General features: G+C 45.9%; 1 protein-coding gene and 1 pseudogene across 4 annotated transcripts in view; one reads left to right on the top strand and one right to left on the bottom strand.

The window, feature by feature from the left end:
• Positions 1–26,885, top strand: part of Npas2 (neuronal PAS domain protein 2) — a 182,768-nt gene that overhangs the window by 76,133 nt on the left and 79,750 nt on the right. For all 4 annotated transcript variants that reach the window (XM_042266687.2, XM_015998926.3, XM_076557426.1 and 1 more), the window contains one exon: positions 21,807–21,955. In XM_042266687.2, the coding sequence (XP_042122621.1) occupies positions 21,807–21,955 (149 nt within the window). The remainder of the gene's footprint in view (positions 1–21,806; positions 21,956–26,885) is intronic.
• Positions 13,499–14,522, bottom strand: LOC143269995 (ATPase MORC2A pseudogene; annotated as a pseudogene).

The following is a 26,885-nucleotide window of genomic DNA, read 5'->3' as shown; positions in this document are numbered from 1 at the left end:
TGCATGGATGTCTACATACAAACGAGAAGAAGAAGTTAGTCCTCTCTTCTCTCACCCTCAAATGCTCAGAGGGACTCGGAACAACTGTTAACACCCCATCCTTTGGCTAAGATGCAGCCAGCCCTTCCTAACACTGACCCTGGATGGCTTCACGTGCTTTTCAAAACCTCCAGCTCTGAAGATTTTTGTGGCAGCACCATGGGAAGCCATTCCTTTACACACCTGGAGACCCTGGAAGGATTTCCTTTCATTCACAAGATATTCTTGGGATATTGAAGATGTTTATTAGCTGGAGATTATGATCCTCATTGTCCCCCCGGGGGGGGGGGGGGGGGAAACTTACTTTATATGAGTCATGGCTTTCAGAGCTTTGGGGAATGCACAGTGCCTTGAGATTGATGGTCACATATTCTGAAAAGGATTTTATCCCACTCTCTTCTGTGAATTTACTTGTAAATCCAGTGGGTGTTAATTGATTGCCTATAGGACAAACTGCTAAACAGTCTTATTAATAAAAAAAAAAACCCTGGAGCCAGATATTGGGGTTAAAACTGAGAGATCAGAAAAGCAGAAAGTAGCCAGCCACATTCTCACCACTTGGAGATCCTCCGCCAAAGAAACCTACTTCCTGTCTACCCATGCCTATATGCCTTACTGTTCTGCCATCTCATTTCCTCTCTCCGCCCAGCTACATCTCTTCCTCTTCCCGCCCAGCTCTGTCACTTCCTGTCTGTCTGTACAGACCTCCAGACCTTTATGGTTAGTGCTGGGATTAAAAGTATGTACCACCATGCCTGGCTCTGTTCCCAGCGTGGCCTTGAAATCACACCAATCCAGATGGATCTCTGCATTCCAAGTGATAGGATTAAAGGTGTGTGCTACCATTGCCTGACCTCTATGTTTACTATAGCAGTTGGCTTTTTCCTCTGATCCTCAGATAAACTTTATTGGGGTACACAGATAAAATATCACCATAATTGCCTGTCATGTGTTCAGGACCCTCTACTGCTCTGCTTTCTTTTGGGAAGACTTAAAAAATGAACTTTGAATCCAAGAGGTCAAAAGAGAAACAGTGTGGTTGAGAGATGTAAGAACCCTGGATAGCCGGGTGGTGGTGGTGGTGGTGGTGGTGGTGGTGGTGGTGGTGGTGGTGGTGCACGCCTTTAATTCCAGCACTCGGGAAGCAGAGCCAGGTGGATATCTGTGAGTTCGAGGCCAGCCTGGTCTACAGAGCGAGCTCCAGGACAGGTAACAAACTATACAGAGAAACCCTGTCTTGGGGGAAAAAAAAAAATCCCTGAATAATGAAGCTCCCAGTTTGCCATTTTGTATAGGGGTATGTCTCTGTAATTCAAATTAATTGCTGTGTGTGTGTGTGTGTGTGTGTGTGTGTGTGTGTGTGTGTGAGAGAGAGAGAGAGAGAGAGAGAGAGAGAGAGAGAGAGAGAGAGAGAGAGAGAGAGAGAGAGAGAGAGAGAGCCGTCAATCATACAGAGCTGGCTTTAGTGCTTCTCTTTTGTCTATTTTTGGACAGGCCACTAAACTGCCCTTAACCTCAGGGTCATCTACTGTAAAATAGGGGTGACAAAAGTCACAGCTTCCCTCTGAGACAGTCCCAGGCATTCAGTGTGTGTACGCTTTTGGCACAGCTCGACATCCATGGTGCTGATGAGACAGCTAAGGTATACAGGCCCCTTGGTATGTCTGGGTCACCCGACCACAGATCCTCTCCCATTCTCGTGGAATCCCTGTAAAGTGGGCTATTACTGCTCCTACACTACAGTAGAGAAGCCTTAGGAGCTGAGATTACACAGCCCACCAGTCGCCCCAGGGATCAAATCTCCGTATCCCTGACCTCCCCCCACACTCCCAGTAGATGCTCCCTTTGCCTTGCTTTGTGCTCAAGGGACAGACAGGGACAGTAGGTGCTGGCAGTTGCTTTGCTCAAAGAACACAAGTGTCTACAGGTTCCCTGCGTCGTGGAATTGTTTGTTTCACTCGTTGCTAACGAGCGCTGGATGTTCGCTTCATTTTTGACCTGGTATTGAAGAAATACATGCTCTCCTCTTCCCATTTGGCTATGAAGGTGTTTCCAGAACCCCAGGCATTTAGTTGAGGTGAAGAGGAGGAGGGGGCTATGGCTTTGGTGTGTTTTGTTCCAGAGAATCAAGAGTGTCAGGCAAGATTAGCTGGTATTTGGGGTTCTCAATAGAGGGATTGCTGGATCTGAAATGTGAGCTGAACTCTTGTTTATTCTTTGACCCTAAGCCTTAGTCTCAGTGTGGTTTGGGCAAAGGGGAGGTATTCAAACAGGATAAGCGAGAATTCTGTACCCACCCCTGCACTGAGGTAGCCATGTGTGAGGGAGAGCGTCAGCTATGCCCAGGTGTGTCGCTTCCTCTCAATTCCCAGGTGGAGGAAAAGGATGAGGACCCGTGACTGGGACCATCCATTTGCATTTTGCTAACTGAGTCATACAGTAAGCAAGTGAATGCTACAGTAGAAGGGCATGTAGCATGATCCTGCCTTCAATGGGAACATTTGGGGTGGGGGGTGGAGTGGGGGCAATCATGGAAACCATCATAAAGGAGGAAACGGAGCCTGCAGTCTGTTAGGCAAAGCCAGGGGATCGAGTGAGCGATGTGTGAGCTCTGCCTTCTCAGGCGACTGCGTTTTCACAGACTGATCTTGTTTCATGTAATGTACACGATTTCTTTGGCTATTAAAAAAAAAAAAAGTAAGTCTGAATGGAAAGGCTCATAGGCAAAGGCTGTGGCCAACACCGACGGCTTTGGGTCCACGCATGCTTGCGGACCGCCACGCCCGCAGGCACCATGCCCTGGGTTCTGTGCTGCTGCTCCAGTTGTGTCTTGGATGCGGATTGTGCTGTGATTTCCTCTCCTAGGCTTTGGACTTGGTTTTATGTATGTTATCCTAAGCTCCATCCTGGGATAAAAATGACAGTAAGCCATTTTTGAGGCTTCCTCCCTCTGTGTGTTTGGATGGTGATTAAGGCGGCAGCCGGCATCGAAAGAACAGGGACGATAACAGGACACGGGACTCATTTCTATTACCCTGTAATTTCCAGATGAGTGATTCTGTTCTCAAAACAAAGGGAAAAGTAGAACTATGCTTGCAGGCAGAATGCTAATTCTTCCCGTGGCCCAGTAAACAGCAGAATGGAAAAGGGGGCTCCCTCCTCTGGGGCCTTTTAGCTCTTACCTTGCTGGGTTCTGTTCTTTTGACTGAAGAGAACTGCCATCAGAAATCTGTGCCTGGAAGGTTTGGAAACCTGGGGTTGTCTTAGCTCAGGGAAACCCAGAACCTCTCTGGGGCATCTGAGGGAAAAGATAATTTATTTCAAAGCAAGTTCAATGAGTTCAGTGAATTGCCAACTAATCAAGGATGGCCAGAAGTCCACCTTCTTGAACAGACTGTCATCCCTTGGAAAAGGCTAGCCATTCCTTTGAGGCGTTTAGTGACAAGCTGCTAAGGGCCAGACTGGAGTTAAATGATGTGAGTGTTAACTAAGAGTCACCGTGAAATTAGGCCAGCTTCCCATTGGGACGCAGACTTTTTTTCTGAAAATGGTGGCTAAGAGTAAAGATGCCCTGTGCCATCTCAGAAGGGAGGAAATGCCTCGCAGCCACTCTGGATTGCTTGCCAAACCTGCAGAGAAATCATTAGTGAGGCCCCCAACTTCACCTCAGGCGGTACCAACTTGACCCATCTTACCCTGTGTGGACTTTTCTGCCCTGAAACCCAGATAACATCTTCTTCCACAACCTACTTAAGATTTAATGGTGTCCCTTAAATCTCTAAGATGGCCCCCTTTTTTAAGACCTCCACCTGGAATCCAAGACTGGCCATGTGGGACAGCTCTGAAAAGTAGTACTGTGGAGTTCTCCTCAGAAGCCACAGAAACGTCCAGAAGTGGCACAGTGTTTTTTAAGTGTCAAAGAAAAAAATTGTTTATTGTAAACTCTATATCCAATGAAAATATCCCTTAAGGATGATGCTAAGTGAAGCTGATATCTAAGAGAGGGGACCATGCTGTCAGGAGCCGCGCAAGGGAAAAATTGCTAAGGTAATGCTAGCAAGGAGGAAATAATATCAGACAGAAACTGGGGAGGATGAGGAGTAAAGAGAGCAATGAAGGAAATAGCAGCTAACCGGGGAGAGATAATAATGTCTGACGTATTCAAACTGCACAATTTCCTAGTGTATTCGGAACTTAGCATCTGTCCACAGAGGACATAAAGAGCAGATACGCGGCAAAGTGGGAGAGCAAATAAAGAGAACTACACAGCGTAAAATTTCACGGGCATGAAGCTGGAGCTGAGAAAATAAGTTTCCATTGTGTATTCCCTAGAGTTTTTACTACACTAGGTAAAATACTAAAAAATGTTTATATAATTCAAAAGAAGATAGAAAAGATGAACAGGAGCAACAGCCAAAAAGAGCAAATGAACGAACAGAAAAATAGGTTATAGAATGATACCTTAACCCAAACATAGATGCACACACACACACACACACACACACACACACACACACACACACACACACGCCCGCAGGCTATTCCATTAAATACAGATTATCTAAATATGACACAGAGGTTGCCCAGTGGGGTTTTTAGGTTTATTGATTTCTAATTAGGTGTGTATGTGTCTTGTGTGGGTATGTGCAGAGTGCAGGTGTTGGCAGAGATCAGAGGCATCAGATCCTCTGGAGCTAGAGTTACAGGCATTTGTGAGCTACCTGAATACATGGGTGCTAAGAACAAACTTGGTCTCCCAAGAGCAGTGCCCTCTCTGAATCCCTGACTCATCTCTCCAGGGCAATATTTTTAATTATAATATTTTATGTAGTCTTTGAGAATATCATACATGTGTACAGTTTTGTTCATATTCACCCCCACTCCCCAATGCTTTCTGAATTTTACCCTGTATCACCTTCCAACTTTATGCTCTCTTATTTTTATAACTCATTGAGTCCAGTTAGCTCTGCCTATATATGCATGTGTGCGGGTTCATCTACGGAAGCATGGGTTAGCCTACCAGGGATCATACCTGTCCTAGTTAGGGTTTCTATTGCTGACATGAAACACCATGACCAAAAAGCCACTTGGAAAGGAGAGGGTTTATATGACTTACACTTCCATATCACTCTTCATCATTGAAGCAAGTCAAGACAGGAACTCAATCAAGGCAGAAATCTGGAGGCAAGAGCTGATGCAGGGATCATGGAGGGGTACTGTTTACTGACTTACTCCTTATGGCTTGCTCAGCATGCTTTCTTATAGAACCCAGGACCACCAGCCCAGGGATGGCACCACCCACAATGGGCTGGACCTTCCCCCATCAATCACTAATTAAGAAAATGCCCTACAGGCTCGCCTACAGCCCCATCTTATGGAAATATTTTCTTAATTGAGGTTCCCTCCTTTAGGATGACATTATCTCATGTCAAGTTGATGTAAAACTATGCAGCACAATATCCCCAAAGAAAATCAACGCTTCTCCACCTAGCAGCTATCAACTATTAACAGCTCCTCATCTAGAGATGGGGCCTCATGTGCCCCTCACCCATCTATTCTAGAGTGTTCCTGTGGTTGTGCTTGGTCTTTGAGTTCAAGAGTTCAAAGGCCCTGTCATGTCCAGAAGACACTGCTTCCCTCCCAGACTTTCCTGACCTCTGGCTCTTACAATCTTTCTGCCTCCTCTTCTGAAATGTTTCCTGAGCCTTGGCATACCCTTGAGGGTGTGAAACAGATGTCCCATTAATGCCTGATCACTCTCCAGACACTCATTCTCTGCAGTTGGACCTGTTGTGAATCTTTGTATTAACTGAACAAAGATGCTTCTCTGATGAGGACTGAAAACTGAACTCATCTATGGGCATAGAGAGACATGTTTGGAAGACAGTTTGATAGAGTGTCCATTTAGCAAAATAAGAGCAGTAGGTTCCCCTGTGGAGCCTGTGAGCTCCCCAGCCCTGGGGTTCATATTTTCAATACCAGGCATGAGTTTCCTCCTGTGGAATGGGCCTTCAATCCAATCAGAAAGTAGTTGGTTACCCCCATAATATTCATGACACCGTTGCACCCATGGCATATCTTGCCAGGTCAGTTGTTATTGTAGCTCCCAAAGTTGCCAACTGTGTAAGACTGTTGACAGCTTTTCTTTCCTTCTGGTGCTATGAACTCGAGTCATCAGGGAGGAAGCTTGATTTCTCCAAGTCCTGTGACCAAAGCATTTGACGTCTTCAGCAATAGGATCTTACCATCAAGCAGAATGGGCTTTTTTTAAAAGCAGCACAAATACATGCTGTCACAAGACATGCACCACAAACTTAATCCTCTAAGTAGGTTAAAAGCAAAACGGAAAATTATACATGGCACCAACAGTAATTTAGAGAAAGCCAAAGTGATAACCAAGTATATGTCAGAGCACGAACTAGTACCAGGAAGACAGGATGACATTGCATGAAGATAAAAGATCAATTCACCAAGAACAGATAACAATTCTAAATGTGTGCACACTCCAAGGAAAGTGCTTCCAAGTCTGTGCAGCCCAACCTGAAGAACCCAGAGGAGTCTTCACTATGCCTTTCTCAGTAACACACCAGTGAGCCGCAATGCGGCAAAGATGTCAAAGAGCTAAAATGTACCAGCAGCCAACAGAATCTGATTGACATTTATAGAACACTCCACACAGCAATATCAGGATCCGATTTTCAAGTACCTATTGAACATGTACCAAGATAGACCAAATGTTGCTTCATAAAACAAATGTAGAGAAATCCAAATGAACCAAAATTAAATTAGAAACAGAAAAATTTTAGGAAAAGAGGGAAAAAAAATCTCTGGAGCTTAGAAAATTAAATAACAAACTTCTAAGTAACCCACGGATCAAAAGGGATGTCTCAAGGAATATTCGAGAATATACTAGCTGGAAGAAATGGGAAAATGCATTTCAGGTACAGTGTGGTACAGCTGCTGTAGTGCCTAGAGAGAACCCTGCAGCAGGAGATGCCCACATTAGAAAAAGAAAATGTCTTCCGCCACAACTCCACTCCCACCATAAGGAAGTAGGGGCTGGAAAGATGGCGGCTCAAAGGTTAAGATGCTGCTGTTTAAAGGACCTAAGTTCAGTTCCCATATCAGGGACTCACAACTGCTTGTAACTCTAATTCTGAGAGACCTCTTCTGACCTCCTCAGGTACTGCACACACATGGGTGCACACACACACACACAAACACACACACAATTTTTTAAAGAAAAAAGTAGAAGCAAGGGTTGGGGAATGGCTCAGTTAGTTAGTAAAGAGCCTGCTGTAGAAACATGGGGACGTGAGTTCAGAACCCTGACCCTAGCTAGCACCCATGTAAAAGCCGGGTACCTATAGCTCCATCACTGGAGGTCAGGGGCCCAAACAGGTAGCTCCCTGGATCTCAATGGCCAGTCAGCCTATCTGAATTGATGAGCTCCAAGCTTAATGAGAGGCTTTGTCTCAAAAACTAAGGTGGAAAGCAATTAAGAAAGACATTGGATGTTGATTTCATGGCTTGCTCAGCCTGTTTCTTATAGAACCTAGGACCACCATCACAGGGATTGTCCCACCCACAATGAGCTGGAACTTCCGGTCTGTACACACTGACCGTAGGGGTGGGGAATAAAGGGGAGATAAAGAGGTGAGAAGAGAAATTGAAGAACACAATAAATTCGTAGACTAAACACGGCCAGCCATGGTGCCCATGCTTTTAGTCCCAGCACTGGGAAAGGAAAGGCAGGCAGATCTCTGTGAGTTCAAGGTCAACCTGGTCACATAGTGAGTTCCAGGCCTTCCAGGGACATATAGTGAGCCCTTGTCTTCAAAAAGAAGAATAGCGCAAGTCAACAAACTTGAAAGTAAAACAAAACAAATAAACCAACAACAAATGGTGAAGAACTGACTAAGCAGAGAGCTGATTCTTGAATCAAGCAAACTGACAAACCTAGCTGAGACCGACGCCACAAAAGAGACAGGAATTGGCCAGGAACAACGACGATGAGAGAAGACACACTACTACACAGCTCTTAGACATTCAAAGAGTCATAAGGGAGTTCTGTGACCAACTGTGTCCACGTAAATTCAAGAACTCAGATGGGATGGACCAGTTATTTAATAACCACAAGCAAAAAAAACTCTCACAGGCTAACACAGCCCGAAGAGTTCTCTGATACATGGATTTGAATTTACAAATGGGAACTATAAAAGCCCAGATCCAGATGGTTTAATTGATGAATTCTGAATTCTGCCAAATATTGAAGGAAGAAATACCTCCCTCTTTATGTAGTCCTGTGTGGAAAGCAAAAGAGGGAAAAATACATTCCAGCTTATTTTATGAGGGCAGCGCTGAACAAATGAAAAAATAAACTAAACCATGTCCCTTGTGAATGCAGATAGAACGTTCCTCAAGAAAACAACGGAGTCCGGCGTGGTGGTGCACCCCTTTAATCTCAACACGCAAGAGGCAGAGGCAGTCAGATCTCTCTGAGTTCAAGGCCAGCCTGGTCTTCATAGTGAGTTCCAGGACAGCCAGGACTACATAGAGAGCCCCTGTCTCAAAAAAGAAAGAAAACATGAGCGAGCCACTGGGTGGGCACCTCCCTGTAATCTCAGCTCTCAGAAGCTGAGAGAGGAGGGTTATGAGTGTGAGACCAACCTGGACTACATAACGAGACCTTGTGTCTCCAAACAAAACAAAACAAACACACAATACTGCCCCCTTGGGGTGTGTGTGTGTGTGTGTGTGTGTGTGTGTGTGTGTGTGTGTGTGTGTAAGGGGCAGTACACACACACACACACACACACACACACACACACACACACACAAACACACAACATATTGTAATTAGAAGGTAAAAATCCGAACAGTGCTTCACCTGAGGATACACAAACGGAAGAAAAGTACATGAAGGGCTGAAGAAAGGGTTCCTTTAGATAAGCGTGCTTAGCTCTGTAAGCATTCGGACCTGAGTTAGGCTCCCCGGCACCCACGTAAACACTAAGCATGGCTGTGAGTGCCTGTAACCTAAGCATGGGAGCAGAGAGGTAAGATTGGGTGGAGAACTCCCTGGCCAGTGAGCCTAGCCAAAACAGTGGATTTCAGGCTCAGTTGTCTCAAGGTGATAAGGCAGAGAAAAATAGAAAAAGATAGCCCATCCTGCTCTGGCATCCACATGCATGTACACACACACACACACACACACACACACACACACACACACACACACTCACACACTGCTATGCAATATGGAAATGCAAATCTAGACCCCAATAAAGCACCACTGTGCATTTCTTAGGAGAGTTGGGATGTAAGAACCAACAATACTAAATCCTGGACAACAGAGAACCATTGGCTCATTTGAACATTGCTGGTGGGAAGGAAAAATGGCCACTCTGGAGAAGGGGTTGTCAGTTGCTTATAAAGGTGACTATATACACCTTCCATAAGGTCCAACTCTCCTGCTCCTGTACTGTTCACTTCAGAAAACAGAGACTGTCACTGAAAGATTAGAAACAAGTGTTTGTGTCCACTGTATAATCCACAGTGACTCAGACTGGAAGCCACATCTATCCTCCCGTGGGGGGACAAGCCAGCTGTGTTGTCCATTCACACAGTAGAAGAGTACTTGGCAGCAAGAAGGATCAAGACATGGACACAACTCAGATGACTCTGAAAGGCATTGTGCCGGGCAGAAGAAGCCAAGTTCAAAAAACAGAAATCACTCAGTGATCATGCCTGCTTGCCACTCTTCCAAGGACTCAAGTTCTGTTCCCAGCATCCACATTAGGCAGCTCACAACTGTCTGTAATTCTAGCCCCAGAGGATCTGACTCCTGCTTCTGGCTTCTGAAGGCATACACACACACAAATATACATATAAATTTTTAAAAATTAGTATTTTAACTTTTGATTAAAATATAATTATATATACCTCCCCTTCATTTCCATCCTCCAACCCCTCTAATGTCCCCCTCCATCCTCCCTCTCAAATCCATAGCCTCATTTTCTTTAATTATTATTATTATTACACACACACACACTTGATAAATACACAAATACAAATACAATCTGCTGGGTCTGTTTCCTATTTCCTGTATTATATGATTTCAGGGATGACTACCTGACATTGGGTAACTAATAAGGGAGCTAACTCCTGATAAAGACCAATTCTTCCTCTCTCAGAAGCTGTTACATGCCTGTGGCTCTTCATCTAGTGGTGGGACCACATGATATTACCCCCCAGCTACATCAGCACGTTAACTGGTATTCTCATTGCTCAGGTCTTGTTTAGGAAGCTGTGTTGTTGAGTGTCATGGGTGTAGCTTCCCTGTCATAGCTAGAACGCACAGTCTCACAGCAGACTTCCTGGTGCTCCGACTCTTAAAACCCTTATAACACCCCCTCACACTTCTGCATTGTTCCCTGAGCCTTTAGTGTAGGGGTTACTTTGTACATGGTGCAATTTGGGTTGCACACCCCATGGTCCGTTTCTCCTTACATTTTGATCGGTTGTATTTTTCTGTAATGCTCTCTATCTAGCATAAAGAGCAGCTTCTTTGATAAGAGGGGTGGGAGCCACACTTATCTGTAGATATAAGAATAGATATTTAGAATACAGTTAGAAATTACATTGGTTTAAGAAGGTGTCATTAGTAGGTTCTTCTGTAAGATTTATGACGTCACTAGTCATGTGTAGTTGGCTAGGTTTCCAATACCAGCCATAATCTTCTTCCTGCTGAGCATAAAGTAGCATGCTGCCTGCCAGTATTTGTTATCTAAGAGTACAGATGTTCTTCAGCTTACAATGGGGCTATGTTCTGCAAATCTGGTAAGCTGGAAATCCTGAAAGTTAAGATGCCTGCAGCATACCGGACCCATAGAACATCTCAGCTTGGCCACAAAGGATGCTGTAGGGCATCAGTTGCTTCCCCTTGTGGCTCACAGAACTGTGGCTCACAGCCATATCATAACATAGGATCTTGCCACACGTCACTAGCTAGGAAAATGTTAAAATCCAAACCTCAAAGTCCAGTTTCTGGTGAGTGTGTATCACCTTCACACCATTGTAAAGGGAAAGTCATACCAGGCCAGAAGTTGGGGACCATCAGCGTAGTGGTGGAGGAGACAACAGGGCTTGTCAGGTTGTAGAGGGTAGGGCAGATGAGGGAGTTTGGGGTCAAACTCTTCACGCTAACCATGTTGCGAAATATATGGAGCTCTGCCCCAAAAATCTCTTACTATGTTACTTCCAAGATTACAATTTTAAAAGAAGTCTATCATCAGTATTGCCTTACTGTGCTGGTTTGAATAAAAATAGCCCCCAAAGGCATATATATATATATATATATATATATATATATATATATATATATGAATGCTTAGTCACCAAGGTGTCGAACTCTTTGATAGGATTAGGAGGTGTGGCCTTGTTGGAGGATGTAGGTCACTGGCGGTGGGCTTTGAGGTTTTTAAGTAGCCCACACCTGGCCCAGTGTGTCTCTCTCCCTTGTGGCCAGTGGATCAGGATGCATCTCTCAGCTCCTGCTCCATTGCCATACTAGCCACCGTGCTCCCCGCCATGATGACAATGGGCCACGCCTCTGACACTGTAAAGAAGCCCCGGTTAAATGCTTCCTTTTATAGAGCTGCTGTGGTCATGGCATCTCTTCACAGCAGTGGAACAGTGACTAAGATACTTACGTAGGCAAGTGAAACTGGACAGAGACACCTTCATCTAGAAACCTCTGAAGCCTGCAGCCCACAAGGCAGGTGTTAGGGCTGACACTGGAGAATTAACAGACAGATAGCGATCGTACTGCGGAGTAATGCTGGTGTGGTCTTTGTAGAGGACTCTCCGTAGCCCTTCCTGTCTCTGCTCACCACCACCCCAGTTGCATTCTCCCCGCCTTCTCCTGCTCTTCTCACCAGTTTCTAGTCACATACTCCATCGACACCTTGTCTCAGACTCATCCAAATGTTCTGCCCAAATGGCTGGATCTCATTTTTACAGCTTGGAGGATTCTCAAAGCTGGTGATACATAAGAAAATAGCGGAACGAGGGCCAGAGTCAAGTTTGGGCTGGCTGGGATGAGGCCAGCCTGCTAAATCACCTAAGCTCTCTGGTGGGGAGTAAGCCCAAGATGGATCCAGATTCCTCCTGCCCTTTTGCGGGAGTGAGGATGCTGGTCCTCAGCTCATCTCACTGAGATTTAGCTGGAATGTGTACATGGATCACCTCAAAGGCCTTGGCCAGCAATTTGGCACAGCTCTGGTAGAAAGGGTGGATTCTGGAGCAATTTGGCACAGCTCTGGCAGAAAGAGCAGATCCTGCAGCCCTGTCTCCTATGACTTGAAGTATTCTTCAAAGAAAAAGATATTCTAAATTCATAGTGAATTCTGACTTCACTCAACACCTTGGAAATGGGGAAACTTGGAGGCAGGAGCACCCTAATACTGCTTTAGGCAATCCTAAAGAAGCTGGACCATGATGTTAATGATGTTTGTAGCAGTGGTATCAGACTCATATGGAGACAGTTGGAGGCAGAGGGCTCTGGAGGCAGAAGTCTCCACCAAGGCTGGACCACCATGGACTCTTCTTCCTTCACCCTCTTTTTACCTGCTAGGCCTCTGATACTCTGGAGGCAGCTTTACCAACCAAAAGTCATCACTGACTTTCTCCACCCAGTGGTTGTGGGCATATCATTAGACTTTACCTGCCACAGTACCATGTTCCTGCCACCTCCATAACTGTGACATGGTCTATGTATCACTCCCTGTTCACACACCTTGCCTCCACATGCACCCTTTGTCCTTCTGAGCCCTCTTGAGTCTGCTGGGTCCTCTTCCCCTAACTATCTGAGAGCTTACCTGAAGGCTCTTGAAATTGAAGAGTAAAGACAGTGATGGTCTCCACTAAAGGGGTAAGCCAGAGTTCAGTCTTGACAGAAGAATTTTTCAAGCCTTAGGGTAGGTACCTCAGGTGGCTGGCACAGTCTAAAGGTACTGACCTTTAATTGGGGTATCAGAGCAGAAAGTTTTTGGGCACTACTGGTGACAGGAGCCTTTCAGAATTGGTTGGTTGTATAGGATGAAATCCTCTCAGAACATTCTTGGTCACTGCCAGTAAAGGAGTTGGTAGGATGTTGAGTCTCCACACAGATTTGTAGCTGGAGAGTTTTCTCTCCAGCTCCCACCAACCCCGCCAATCCCGGAGCCCACTTATAAAATAAACACACAGACTCTTATATTATTTAAACTGTTTGGCCTAATGGCTCAGACTTCTAGCTATCTAGTTCTTCTATCTTAAATTAACCCATTTTTATTAATCTATAAGTTGCCACGTGGCTCATGGCTTACCGGTACCTTACATCTTGCTCAACATGGCGGTGGCTGGCAGGTCTCTCTCTTCCCTTCCTGTTTCCTCAATTCTCCTCTCTGTTAGTCCGGCCTATGCTTCCTGTCTGGCTATTGGCCAATCAGTGTTGTATTTATATAGAGCGATATCCACAGCACAGATTCTTCGATGGAAGGTCTGATGGTCATTTCAAAAGGTAATTTCTTCACATCAGCTTGGGAGTGGTTGAGTATGGCCTTCAACATCTCTTGCTGTTGGTGAATTTTCTCCACCGGCTGTTTCTGCTTCTTTCCTTGTCTTTGGGTCCTTTTTAACATCCCCAGGGGGTCTTCCGCTTCTGTTCAGAAGCCTCACACTAGTCCTGCTCAAGATCATGGTTCCTAGAGCAAACTTTCCTACCGAACTCAGCTGGAAGGGGAGGGTCATCCACTTCAGACACAAATCACAGTTGAATGGTCGTGGTCAGGGTTTCCACAGCCCTCTGGCATTAGAAATGTGGCTCACCAGATGGAGGCTGCTCCATGTAGCAGAGAGGTAGCCAAACTCATCCCAGAACCTGATGATTCCATTCTGGGTGATGGCGCTATCCTTCCCATAATGTGCCAGGTGTTCCCCCATTGCCTGAAGCAGGTGCCCAATTCTTCTTGGCATCAGCAAAAAAACCTGCTTATTATGTGTGTGCTCTGGGACCAGATGGTGCACATCAGAGACCGGAACAACTCAGCCATGTGCCATGCTCCCCTCCAGCTATGGGTTGTCTTTCTTGTCCGTCTTGATGAAGAGGCGACAGTTGTAGAAGATAAATGCTCCATCTAGGTCTGGGTATTCGACATTGTCCTCCAAAACAAAATAGTTCCTGCATGTTCTTTGAGGGTTCACCACTTAACATCGTTGATCCTTTTCTTGATGTTGGCTTTTCTGCACAGGGTAATAGTTATATTCTAAACCTGCCACAGCATCATCCTGGAGTCCTCCGTGAGGTCCCCACACATACAAACTTCTAATGCCTGAGCTTTTGCTCGCCGCCTCCCGGGTCTTTTCTTTAGCAACCTGTGACAGTATTTACACTGCTTTCTCTCATTCCTGTATGTCCTGGTTTTGAGATGGCCTAGCATGGACAAAGTAGGCTAGTCAAGGAGGGCCGCTTGGTCTTTGCCTTATACTCATAGGGGAATTTCTTATCAAGGGGTCAATATCAGACCTGGCAATAGAAGTACAGGAGTGCCCGTCTGGCTTTGTGCCCTCTGTAAAGGTCTTGGCCATCTGGATACTTTTTAGATTGGAGGTTATATTCTGTAACATCCATAAGCTTGAGATTAAAGATAATCAACGGTGCTCTGTAACAGGAATCTCTTCCTCCTGTCACCCAGCCCTGTATTACTGCCACGTCACTGATGAGCCTGGAACATCTAGATTCTCTGGCTGTGGGATCAAAGGCTAATCACTGTTATTCTCAGGAAGCCTTGTGAACTGGGTCATCAGTTCTCCTGAGTGTAGGAAACAGAATATTTAAAGATGAACTTTGCTTGCCTCAGTGGCAAATTCTTCTGATGGGTTCCTGTGTCCAAACATTCCAGGTAGGACTGACTTCATCAACACCTCTTTCCTCATGAAAGAGCTGAGATGAAAAGAGGCTGGTCATAGTGTTTTCCTTCTTGGTGAAGAGAGTGAAATCCTTCCTAATGTACATTGAATCTCATTTTAAACCTGTTCCTATACCGCCCAAGCTGGGTAGACTCGGGTATTCATTTGACTGCTTTCCTAAACTGTACCACACTGGCAACACTACCTAAACATATCCCTGCTCCAAGCTCAAAAGCCAAAGTATAAATCCTCCTTGGAGTCACGTGTCAAGACTTGTTTATCTTTTTGTCTCTTCCTCATTACAAGATGGAATGATATTATTTCCTGTTTCTAATTGTGAGTCTGAGGAAGCCTTTTTTTCTCTTGTGTTAGAATCCTAAGAAGACACACTGGGGTGAGTGTTGGTGCATTTTGCCCTGTTATAACAAAATGCCTGACAACTAGAGTCTTTAAGAAAAATGGTTCCTGTAGCTAGTGTTTTCCTGCCTTGCCCATAGTCAGGACAAATCTTTGTCACCCGCCAGTCCCACAGCCGCTCAGACCCAACCAAGTAAACATAGAGACTTATATTGGTTACAAACTGTATGGCCATGGCAGGCTTCTTGCTAACTGTTCTTATATCTTAAATTAATCCATTTCCGTAAATCTATACCTTGCCACGTGGCTTGTGGCTTACCGGTGTCTTCACATGCGGCTTGTCATGGCGGCGGCTGGTAGTGTCTCCCCACCTCAGCCTTCCACTTCCCAGAATTCTCCTCTCTCCTTGTCCCACCTACTTCCTGCCTGGCCACTGGCCAATCAGTGTTTTATTTATTGACCAATCAGAGCAATTTGACATACAGACCATCCCACAGTAGGTTCCTTTGGCTTACATTCTCAGAAGTCTGCGAGCAAGATTCTGGTGAGGAGTTCATGGTGGGTGAGTCTGCATGAGGGGAGGTGAGGAACAGGAGTAAATGAAGAAAACAAACTTGCTTTATAACAACCTACGCATATAGTAGCTAATCTACTCCTATCAGGCATTAACCTTAACCGTTTCCCAGGGTGATGACCTAATAATCTCCCATTAGCCCCCACCTTCTAAGGGGGCCAACACCTCTCCATACTATTATACCAAGATTGTTCCTATTAAGTGTCAACTTGGGAGCTCAGGGTGAGAGAAAAGTCACCTGGCTCATTGCCAAAGCAGGAAACCGCAGTTCTGAATGGACGTTCAGGTCTCTGACTGGAAACAGACCCTTGCTATTTGTACCTACATTTCCACGTCATAGTATGACTGACTTCCAGGGCAGAGATAGGCTATCCTAACTGTTTTTAAAAGAACATGGAAATACTAATCGAAGAGCAATACGGTTGACCATAGGTGACCATAGCAGTGGAAAGGAGCTGGAGTCACGCTCTGCTCCTAGCTTTCTATAATATCCAGTCTGACAGGGGAACACAGACTGTCTGAAATGCTGTTTTCTGTAGAGTATGTGCTTCGTTCCAGTGCTATGGATGAAACTCAAACCATGGGCATTAGTCCCTCTCAACTCTGGGCTCCTGGAATAGGGGGTATGTGGCTTCTTAGCAGATGCTGCTGCGTGGTTTGGGGGAGCTGCAGAAAGAGGCAGGAATGTGTGGGGCTTCGCACGCAGATGTCTCGGCCAGCCTGCATTGCCCCTGGCCCACTGTGTGATGGTGACAAGTCACACAGCCTCGGTGCTTTGGCTTCTTCACCTGAAAAATGAAAAAAGAATGATACCTACCTAATAGGGTCATTGTAAGGATGGAAGACTCAGTATGGCCATGAGCCACTTACCGACAGAAATAGGCTCTGAGAAATGAATCATATGGGGATTTTTCATCTCTGCAGGCATCATAGTCTATACCATAAAAACTCAGATGACACGTCCTTCAGCACACCTAGGCTGTTGGGGTGTGTGTGTGTGTGTGTGTATGTGTGTATGTGTGTGTATGTGTACATATATATGTGTATGTATGTATATTCCATATCCTACTGTTCTTAGGGCTACTATAAACAAAACACCATGAGGTTGAACCAAGCACAAAAGAAAATGATGCCACCAAGAAACTTGACAAACAGACGTATGAAGTGGTTGCTACTGATGTAACACGTGCACTGTTCCCTAGCAACATGTTTTCAGAAGTAGATGTATTTGCCTTTATGATAATTTAAAATGCAGTGAATACACGAACCAGTGACATCACCAATGGTTGTTTTCATCAATATTAGTTCCTCCACATGGTTGTTGGTGCTGTACTTTTAGGTGCCTGAGTGCACAGTAGGTTTGTTTACACCAGTGTTGTCATGATCACATGAGTAACGCACTCAACTGTGATGTTGTGAGGTCAATAGGCAACTACAACTTTCCTGCTCTGTTGAACTCTCATGTGCCTGCTGTCATGTGTATGATCTGCTGTTAATGGAAACATCATGCAGCATGCAACTGTATGTAAAGAACTACATAGCATCTCTTAAATCATAAGAACCCAAGAAATGAGACCCACATAACCAAATTCAAACTCCTCAAGATGATAGACATTTCACAAAAGGTTAGCCTGGAACCTGCATTCAGAAACCAAAGGCTGAGGTTCCTGAGGGTATGTGTTAACAGAGACATATCCTATACCCTCCAATCTGCTGTCTCTATCTCTCTGTCTCTGTCTCTGTCTCCCCTACCCCATAAGACAACACAATTGCTCATAAAGGCATAATTGAATAATTCTTCCTAAAGAAGATATATGAATGGCCATAAAGCATTCAAAAAGATGCTCAATGTCACCAGTCATCAGAAAAAGGGAAAGCCAGGCCACAATAAAATCGTACTTCGGTGGTAAAAGTTGACAGTCTCAAGTGTTGGCCAAGATGGCGGCAAGTGGGAATCTCATTTGTTCCTGACAGAAATGAAGAACAGCCATAGCCGACTTCATGTGACAATACTGTGTTGTCTCAGTTAGGCACATATTTGTCAAATGACTCAACAGCTCTATGCCTCTGTGTTTGCCCGAGAGAATAAACCCCTGAAGCTGCTTCAACACATGTATATGGATGTTCAGACCGCATTATTTAGAGGTTGTTGTTGTTTCTGTTGTATTGGGAGGGGGAGTTAGGGCGCATGTGTGTGTGTGTGTGTGTGTGTGCATGTTTGCATGTGTGCACATCCTTGTGGGGGCCAAAGGTTGATATTAGGTGCCTTCTTTGATTACTCTTCACCCTATGTATTGAGGCAGGATCTCTCACTTGAACACCGAGTTTGCCAATGGCTACCCCAGCTAGCCAGCTTGCTCCAAGGATCCCTATCTCCACCTCCTGAGTCTGGGATTACAGAGAAGCTGTCATGACTTCCAGGCTTTATGTGGGTGTTGGGGATCCAACCCCAGTTCTCACACTTGTATAGCAAGGTCTTTACCCACTAAACCATCTCCCCAGCCCTGTTTTTGTTTGTTTGTTTGTTTGTTTGTTTGTTTGTTTGTTTGTTTGTTTAGGGTTATTTTGTTTTGTTTGATGTTTTGAGACAGCTTCTTGCTATGAAACCCAGGCCAGCCTGAAACTCATGGTCATCTAACTTCAGCCTCCTGAGTACTGGGATTATAGGTGCACACTACTATGCCTGGCTAGGTGTCATTTTATTATTGTTGTTGTTACACTTATTTTGATACTGTATGTGTGTAAGTATGCACATGCACGGAGGTCAGAGGACAACTTGTGGGAGTCAGCTCTCTCGCTCCACCGTATGGGTCCTGGGGATCAAACTCACAAACCAGGCTTGAGCCACCTCTACACTCCCAGTTCATCATACTCTCAAACTGGAGACATCTCAAGCATGGCGTATCACAACAAAATACTAGTAGAACTGTCAGTCTGTGCAACAATGTGGAGAAGTCTCAAAAGCTATGTTAAATGAAGGTCCAAGACTCTTAGGATTCCATTTATGTGAAATTCAAGAAAATGCAAACCTGAGTGGCTGCAGTTGGGGGAAACAAAAAGAAGAGGCGGGGGGGGGGGGAGTCCCCTAAGATGAAGCAGTTGTCTCTCTTGTGTTTGTGGCAGTCAACAATTACAAAAATTCATTAAACTGCACGCTTTATATGGGTACAGCTCATGGCATGCCAATAATGCCTTTGAAAATCCCAGAGGCCCAGTGCCCCAGTGTCATCCAACCTGTTGTTCCGGATCCTTAGCAGAAGCAGAGCTCATTACTGGAAACAAGGTCATCCCAGGCTCTTGGCTTCCTCTTGCCTCAGAGCTGCAGATCCAGCTGACATTGACCGATTTCCAGTGTGCGCCACGGTGCATCCCAGGCGGAGGCCAATGGAAACAAGCCTGCATTCCTGTCACTAACGAGAAGAGCCTCCATCGGCTTCTCTGCCAGGCCATGTTCATCATCATTACACCCATTGAAGACGAGAACAGAGCAATAATGAGCTGGGTGTTATCAGCTCGCAAATAATTTATAACGGGCGAACTAGGACAAGAGCAGAGCTTTTTTTGGCTGAGGAGGTTGCATGTCACTCTTTAAAATCTAGGCTAAAAATGATTTATACTACATAGCCAGCCACTCAGCAAGTGAAAGGGCCCCTTTCTTCTGTCTCGTGCATTTGAACAACGGGCCTTTTACCCTAAGGTAGCAATGAGGAGCCTGCACATCTCACCACAGCTGCCACTGCTCTGTGACAAGAAGACAGTGGCCTGGTCGGAAATGAGACCTGGGCAGGAATCCCTTAATCCAAAACCCAAGGACAGGCAAGAAGGAGGGAGACATCAGAGGAACAAAGGATGCTTAGAAAAGCCTAGAGACCGCGCACCTGAGATGAGCTTTGGAGAGTTGCTAAGATGTGGTCAGGAAATAGCCCCGCCTGAGATAGAATCAGGGGAGCTGGACTGTAAATGCTTTTTGGAAATGACGCAGATGTTGGAGGCAAACACAGTGGTTCCTACTATGGTGGCATCCGGGAAAGCATATTTGGGGAGCTGTTTGAGGAAAGGGTGCTGATATGTGTAGATGTTAATACCTGCTCCAAGAGAGGCGAGCCGCTGTCCACCGGAATCTTCAGTCCCGACCACACTTTGACCAACAGCCTCCTGATAAGGGGATTACCTCCCCTAGGAACTGCGACCCCCAGGTCCTAGGGTACCTGGACCACAGGCCGACCATGTGTAGTGGTTTCTGTTCCCATCAGTGAGCTAGTTCTCTGCAAAAAGTTCATCTTGGGTATTCTTGGGAGGGATGGGCAGCTTTCCCAGCCGTGGATCACCTCAGAGTAAGTTAACTGGTTGTTACTTGTTTATTCATTTTGAATGTGCATGGCTGTTTTGTGTTGCACATAATGTCTGTGCACCACTTTTGTGCCTGGTGCCCACGGAGGCCAGAAGAGGGTATCAGATCTCCTGGAACTGGAGTTACAGCTGTTTGTGGGATGCCGTGCAGGTGCTGGGAATCAAAGCTGGATCCTCTGGCAGAAAAGCCAGTGCTGTGAACTGCTGAGCCAGTAAAGTGGATTGTTGATGAAGGAAGGAGCTCTGGTGTATCACTGAGGCTCAAGGCTCTGTCATAGTGCTGTTTCCTGAGCTTTTGGGGAGGGGATCCCTCTATCATGTGTTCCTTATGCCTCTTGTTAGGATCCCCTCTTCTAAGTCCTTCAAAGCCTGGGGTTCCTCAGAGGTCCTCAACCTGAGCAGTCTTGCTTTTATCTCCTCTATAGATACCTGTGTAGAGCATCCTTTGAAAAGTGGACTTCATCTTGTAGAGCAAGGATCACAGAAAAGAAATGAATGGGGGGGGGGTAATAGAGATTTCCCATATAGTCCTTGTCTACGTACAGACAGATTTCCTTGCCATGCATGCCCTCCTATGGAGTGGTAGGTATACCTGTTCCAGCTGACTCCGTGGCATGTCGTGATCTCCCACAGTTTATGTTAGGGTTCCCTCTTGGTACTGCATAGTCTATGTGCTTGCAGAAGTATGGTGGCATATGCCGGCCGCGGTGGTATCAGACCCAGCAGCATCGCTGCCCTCAGAACCCTCTGTGCTGTGCCCATGCGTCCCTCCCTGTGAGCCACAGTGAGCCATGATTGCTCTACCACCTTGGTCGTTTCACCTTTTCCAGGATGTCATATGGTTGGAGTCACACAGCATCTGGCTTCGGCACACCAGTTCCTTTGACTTGGTAATATGCGCCCGAGTCTCTTCCATGCTGAATAGTGAGGGTTCTGCATTGCCACCACTCACCAACCACTTGGCAAACAGGACAGCGATGTCTGTCATATATCACTCTGGATCTGCACAGCCCACAGAGTGTGCCGAGACAGCATTACCGCTCCAACAAGATGGCGGTTCTTGGGGCGAGGGCCAGGACATGCGCATGAGCGGTACAAGCAGGAAACCCAGCCACACCTCATGACTTGGCATCAGGCTGGATGCTCTGGGCTGGAGAAAATAGGATTGGGGTCTCACCAGGGGATCTGAGAGTAGATCTAGGTAAACAGCATGCAGTTTGCTCCCTGGAGCTTACAGCTCTGTGGAGTGGGAGAGGCAGTGCCTGGCAGTGGAGCTAAGCTATGTAAGGTTTTGTGTGTGAGTCAGAACTTGCTTATTATTAATGCTGTCTCTCTTTGTGGCCAAAAGTCTAGCAAAACATGTTTCTTGCCCCATTACTCAGCTCTGAACAGTGGCCAACATTACCTCCACGAGAGACGTTTTGATCGGGTGCGCTCTGTAGAACGCGCTCTGAGAGAGGAGGCGCCTCTGTTGTGGTACGGCACCTTCACGGAAGCGGAATGTTCTAGTCACCTGTGCCTTGTGTGTTTCCAGAGCCTCTCGAAACAAGTCTGAAAAGAAGCGCCGGGACCAGTTCAATGTTCTCATCAAAGAGCTCAGCTCCATGCTCCCGGGCAACACGCGGAAAATGGACAAAACGACCGTGCTGGAGAAGGTTATCGGATTCTTGCAGAAACACAACGGTAAAGCTCGCGCAGCTTCCCACCATGTCTGTTCCACCCTGCCCTTCCCACAGGTGATGAGTTTGTCAGGCAGAGGATCCCATCTGTCATCACAAGGTCACTCTCGTTACTCATGAGTTCTCCTCCAAAGGCTCTGGACTTGCAAAAAAACAAAAACAAAAATCCTGTGTCCAATTGAGGAGAAGATAGTCACACCCCAAAATGCTTTATCAGCCCAAGGGGGGACTTGAGAGTAGCTTCACAGGTGGCCCACAGTCTGCACAGCTGGCACAGCCTGCACAGCTGGCACTCACCATGTGTTTATCTTTGTCATAAACCCCTGAAACTCCCCCAGTACCTGCCCCTTTTTGTCTTTCCCCAAGTGTGAACTCTGTTCTGACTCCACCTCCATGCATGCTTGAAGCCATTTCTGCCCTTGGGGATTGTAGTCAGTTGGAATCTTGAGGTCCATTCATACTCTTTCCCCGTCACTGACAGATACCGTCCTTGCCACTTGACGTTACCATGTGACACCACCCTGGAACACGCGTCTTTCTCTGATCATCCTCCCTCGGGTGCTCTTACCCCTTTACACTGATGGCCCCGACTGTACCACTCGCTTAAATAGTATCCAAAGCAACACCGCCAAAAATAAATAATGAATAGGTCAGAGAATAGTTGAGAGGACTTGGGAACCACTCACAAAGCCAGGAAAGCAGAAATCTTTTTTGCCTGTGACACCAAACAGAATAAAATCAGGAAAGTCCAAATCCCCGAGGACATGATTACAATTCTGAGTGTCCACCTAACACGGCTTTCCTCTGGACATTTCTTAGACAAGATGGAATCGTGGCAGAGAGCAGTGCTGGGACATGGGAAAGTGTCACTGTGCATGTGACTCTTTCATTATTTCTTGGAGAATTGTATTAACCTGTTGACAGCATGGCAGCGGTGACGAGCACTTCTTTATCTTGGAAATGCAATGAGAGAGAGTAAACCATGTGTTAATTACTTTTGCTAAAAGTCGGGGAAGACCACACAAGCCGCATGGCAAGCGCTATCACCCCGATAAATTTAATCAGAGTGCTTCTATTTCCTAAGTAACATTTTAGCCAAGTGAAATAGCAGGTTGGTTTGATTGCCAAGATATTTTGTGCAAATTACTCGAACTAGGTCAGGGCCACAGAGAAGTGGGACAGCTGTTACATAGGACAGCTGGGATCAAGTTCATCAGGGTGACATTTATGCCGTTCTCTGTCCACTGCGGAGTGACCAGGTTCTCTAATCTGGACCCCCGAGGGGCCAGGGCAGCAGTATTGCTGCTTCCTGACCCCAGGAGAGCCTCTCCAGCCTCGCCTTTTGATGAGGCAAGGCCTGCCTGCACGACGATGACTACCTACATGCCGTCAGAATCTATGCGGAATCTCACGTTTCTGAGATTCCCCATTCACAAGAAGGGAAGATCCGCAGCAAATTTCACACAGGCGTAGGGTGCATTCGCAACAAACTGTGGCCCAAGGCCAAAAACCAATACAGCTACTTTACGTTTCCCGAGTGTACGTGAAGTCCACAGGCATAGGCAACAGAGTGGAATGGTGACTTTCTCCCTGCATTAGCACAGGGTTCCAGAGAGCCACACTTCCCTTCAATGCCTCTAAACTTCACAACGGTGCTTTCCTCGAAGTCTCACGGCAAAGGAGAACTTAAGTCACCTTCTACTGTTCTCTGCAAGGTGTGATGCCTGGGCCTCCTGGAGAACTGTCTCGCAAAGCTACACTGTGGTTGTGCAAATTAGTGTATCCACTCAGACCATTGCTTCTCAACCTTGGCTGCCTGTGAGAATCACCCAAGGAGCTTTGAGAAAAACCCACTCCACACCTAAGATGCCCCAGAATCTGGGGGAGTGGCTCCCCAGCAGTGTGCCTGCAGCCTGGTGATGCCAGTTCAAGGAAAGAGTGCTAATTTGTCCTGTGTATGCATAGGTGTGCAGGAATGCACAGGTGTGGTGTATCATGTAGCTCCCAGAGGACAATCCTGAGTCTCATTATTCAGGTGCTTTCCACCTTTTTTGGATACAGAGTCCCTCACTGGTCTGGAACTTGCCAAGTAAGCTAGGAAGGTTGACCAACAAGCCCTGAGGATCTGCCTGTGCCTGGTCCTCCCACCTCAGTGCTGGGATCATAGACACACACACCCATGCCCAAATGATTTTGTGAATTCTGAGGATAAAACTCAGGTACTTGTGCTTGCAAGGTAAGAACCCTACCAACTGTCTTAGTTAGGGTTTCTATTACTGTGATGAAACACCATGACCAAAAAGCAAGTTGGGGAGGTAAGGGTTTATTTGGCCTATACTTTCATATCACTGTTTATTACTAAAGAAAGTCAAGACAGGAACTCAAACAAAGCAGGAACCTGGAGGCAGAAGCTGATGCAGAGGCCATGGAGGGGTGCTTCCCACTGGCTTACTCCTCATAGCTTGCTCAGCCTGATTTCTTATATAATCTAGGGCTACCAGCCCAGGGATGGCCCCACCCACAATGGGCTGGATCTTCCCCCATAAGTCACTAGTTATGAAAATGCCGCATAGGCCTGCCTATGATCCAATCTTATGGAGGCATTGTCTTAACTGAGGTTCCCTCCTCTCAGGTGATTTTGTTTGTGTCAAGTTGATATAAACCTATTCAGCACACCAACTGATCTAGCTCACCAGCCCTGAGATTGCTAACTTTTCAGGAGGTGTGTTGTTGTTTTGGTTTTGGTTTTGTTTTGTGGCAAGCCAGTTTGGCATCATGTTGGTGACTTGAAATCAGCCACTATAAAAGTAGTTAATACTGAAATGGGTAAAGCTCCGGACTGAGGTCTCTTACTTTACCAGTAGACTCCTAAGGCTGACAACAGTATTATTTTTTAACTTTTTATTTATTTTATGTGTATAAGTGTTTCATCAGCACGTATGTCAGAGTACCACATGTGTGCCTGGTGCCCTCAGAGGCCAGAAGAGGGCATCAGATCATCTGAGATTGGAGTTACAGATATCTGTGAGTTACCATATAGGTGCTGGGAATTGAACCCGGGTCCTCTGGAAGATTAGATAGTGCCATCCTAGCCCCGTGACATCAGGATTTTTAAAGCTCCCATGTCATACCAATGTGCAGGCAGGGTTAAAAGCATGGATTTACACATGTGTTGCACATGCAGGTAAAAGTAGAATAATGGTGAGGAAACATGACGAAGCCCAGGTTATAGTTATAATTATTCAGCTCCTTCTTCAGAAATCCTTCAAGTATCCCTATTTTCCCAAGAGGTAAACCTTGGTTCTGGAATATCCGTGCATCTTCTCTGCAGCAAGCCAAATCAAAATAAGAATATGACCCCATTTTCTTGTAGTGAGCTTTTGTATCAAAAGAATCTCTTGTAAGACATAAGCCCATACGTTCTAAAAGTAGCAAGGGATATTGGATGTCCTTGACTGTTCCTACCCGAACTGGTATTCCACAGCCCAGGCTGACCTGCACGTTACTATCTTCCTGTATATAAAGCCAATCAAGTATAATTTTGCCCCGAGCATCAATTTCCAACCCTTATGTCTGCTTCTGTGAGTGAAGGTGGATGCATGGCGGAAGCTGGAAAAACACCTTGGAAACCATTTGGAGGGCTGGGAGATCTTATGATTAACAGACAACCACCACCATGCCCGCCACCATCCCACACTTCTATTATGTTGTGACTCATAGTTGTAGAACTGTAGATGAATTTCTAAATGGTCTTATTAAATAAAAAACATGGAACCAGATATAGGGGTGAAAGCATGGGAGAAATCAGGGAACTAGGGAAAGTCACCAGCCCACCTTACCTCACCAACTCTGCAGCTTCTAAATGTGAGTTACTTCCTGTACACTCACGCCTATATGTCTTGCTGTTCTGCCATCTGATTTGCTCTCTCCACCCAGCTACATTACTTCCTCTTCCTACACAGCTCTGTCACTTCCTGTCTGTACAGAACTCCAGATCTCCATGTTTAACTAGTGTTAGAATTTAAGGCATGTGCCACCACACCTGGCCCTGTTTCCAGTGTGGCCTTGAGCACACAGAGATCCTGCCTGCCAAGTGATAAGATTAAAGGCGTGTGCTAACATTGCATGACTTCTGTGTTGTGGCTGGCTTTTTCCTCTGATCTCCAGGCAAGCTTTATATATTAAAGCACAAGTAAAATATCTATCACCACATTTCAGCACAAATAAAATATCACCACATAAAGCGTTCACCTCCTAATTGCTGCATGCCTGAACAAGGTACAGTGTACCTTTGGCTTACATGTATTCTAAGATATCTAGAAAGTGTAGCAGATATCCAGCTTCTGGAGTAAGTAACTACTACCCTTTCTGGGGGAGCTTTCTACCTATAGGGAGCACTTGGACCTTATGTCTTTGCTAATCCCACCTTCTACACATAATTTACAGTACCAGTCACATCAAGTGCCAATGGAGTGAGGACTTTAATTTCCCTTTGCAATTAACTTTGAATGGACTGCTATATAAATGAAAGCTCCTCTCTGAGCAAACACTCTGAAGTTTGATCTTCCTGACTGGGAAGGTTTTTCAGATGAGTATGTGAACTGGGGAGAAAAGAGAGGAAGGTGCCTTTTCTGAGGATTTAGCTTGCAGCAATGATTTGTGTTAAGACCTGGGAGCTCAACCGTCACTCTCTTGCATCAGCTTGACACCCCCAAGAGGAACTCTAGCCTAACTGTGTGCAGCACCCTCTCTGTGCTTCCCAGAATGATTTTCACTATATGCATCATTCAGCCTAGCATTGTGAGGCAGCCTTGTCATGGATGTGGATGGGTGGCCTCACAGCCGACATAGTCTCTTCCAGATCTCTTCCTGTGTTCAGTTACCAAAAAATCTCTTTGAAGTTCTTCTGCACACTTTTAAGGCCACTGTGCTGG

The sequence above is a fragment of the Peromyscus maniculatus genome, chromosome 21, assembly GCF_049852395.1.
Source record: "Peromyscus maniculatus bairdii isolate BWxNUB_F1_BW_parent chromosome 21, HU_Pman_BW_mat_3.1, whole genome shotgun sequence".
Classification (NCBI taxonomy): Eukaryota; Metazoa; Chordata; class Mammalia; order Rodentia; family Cricetidae; genus Peromyscus; species Peromyscus maniculatus.
This window is presented reverse-complemented; position numbering and strand designations above follow the sequence as displayed.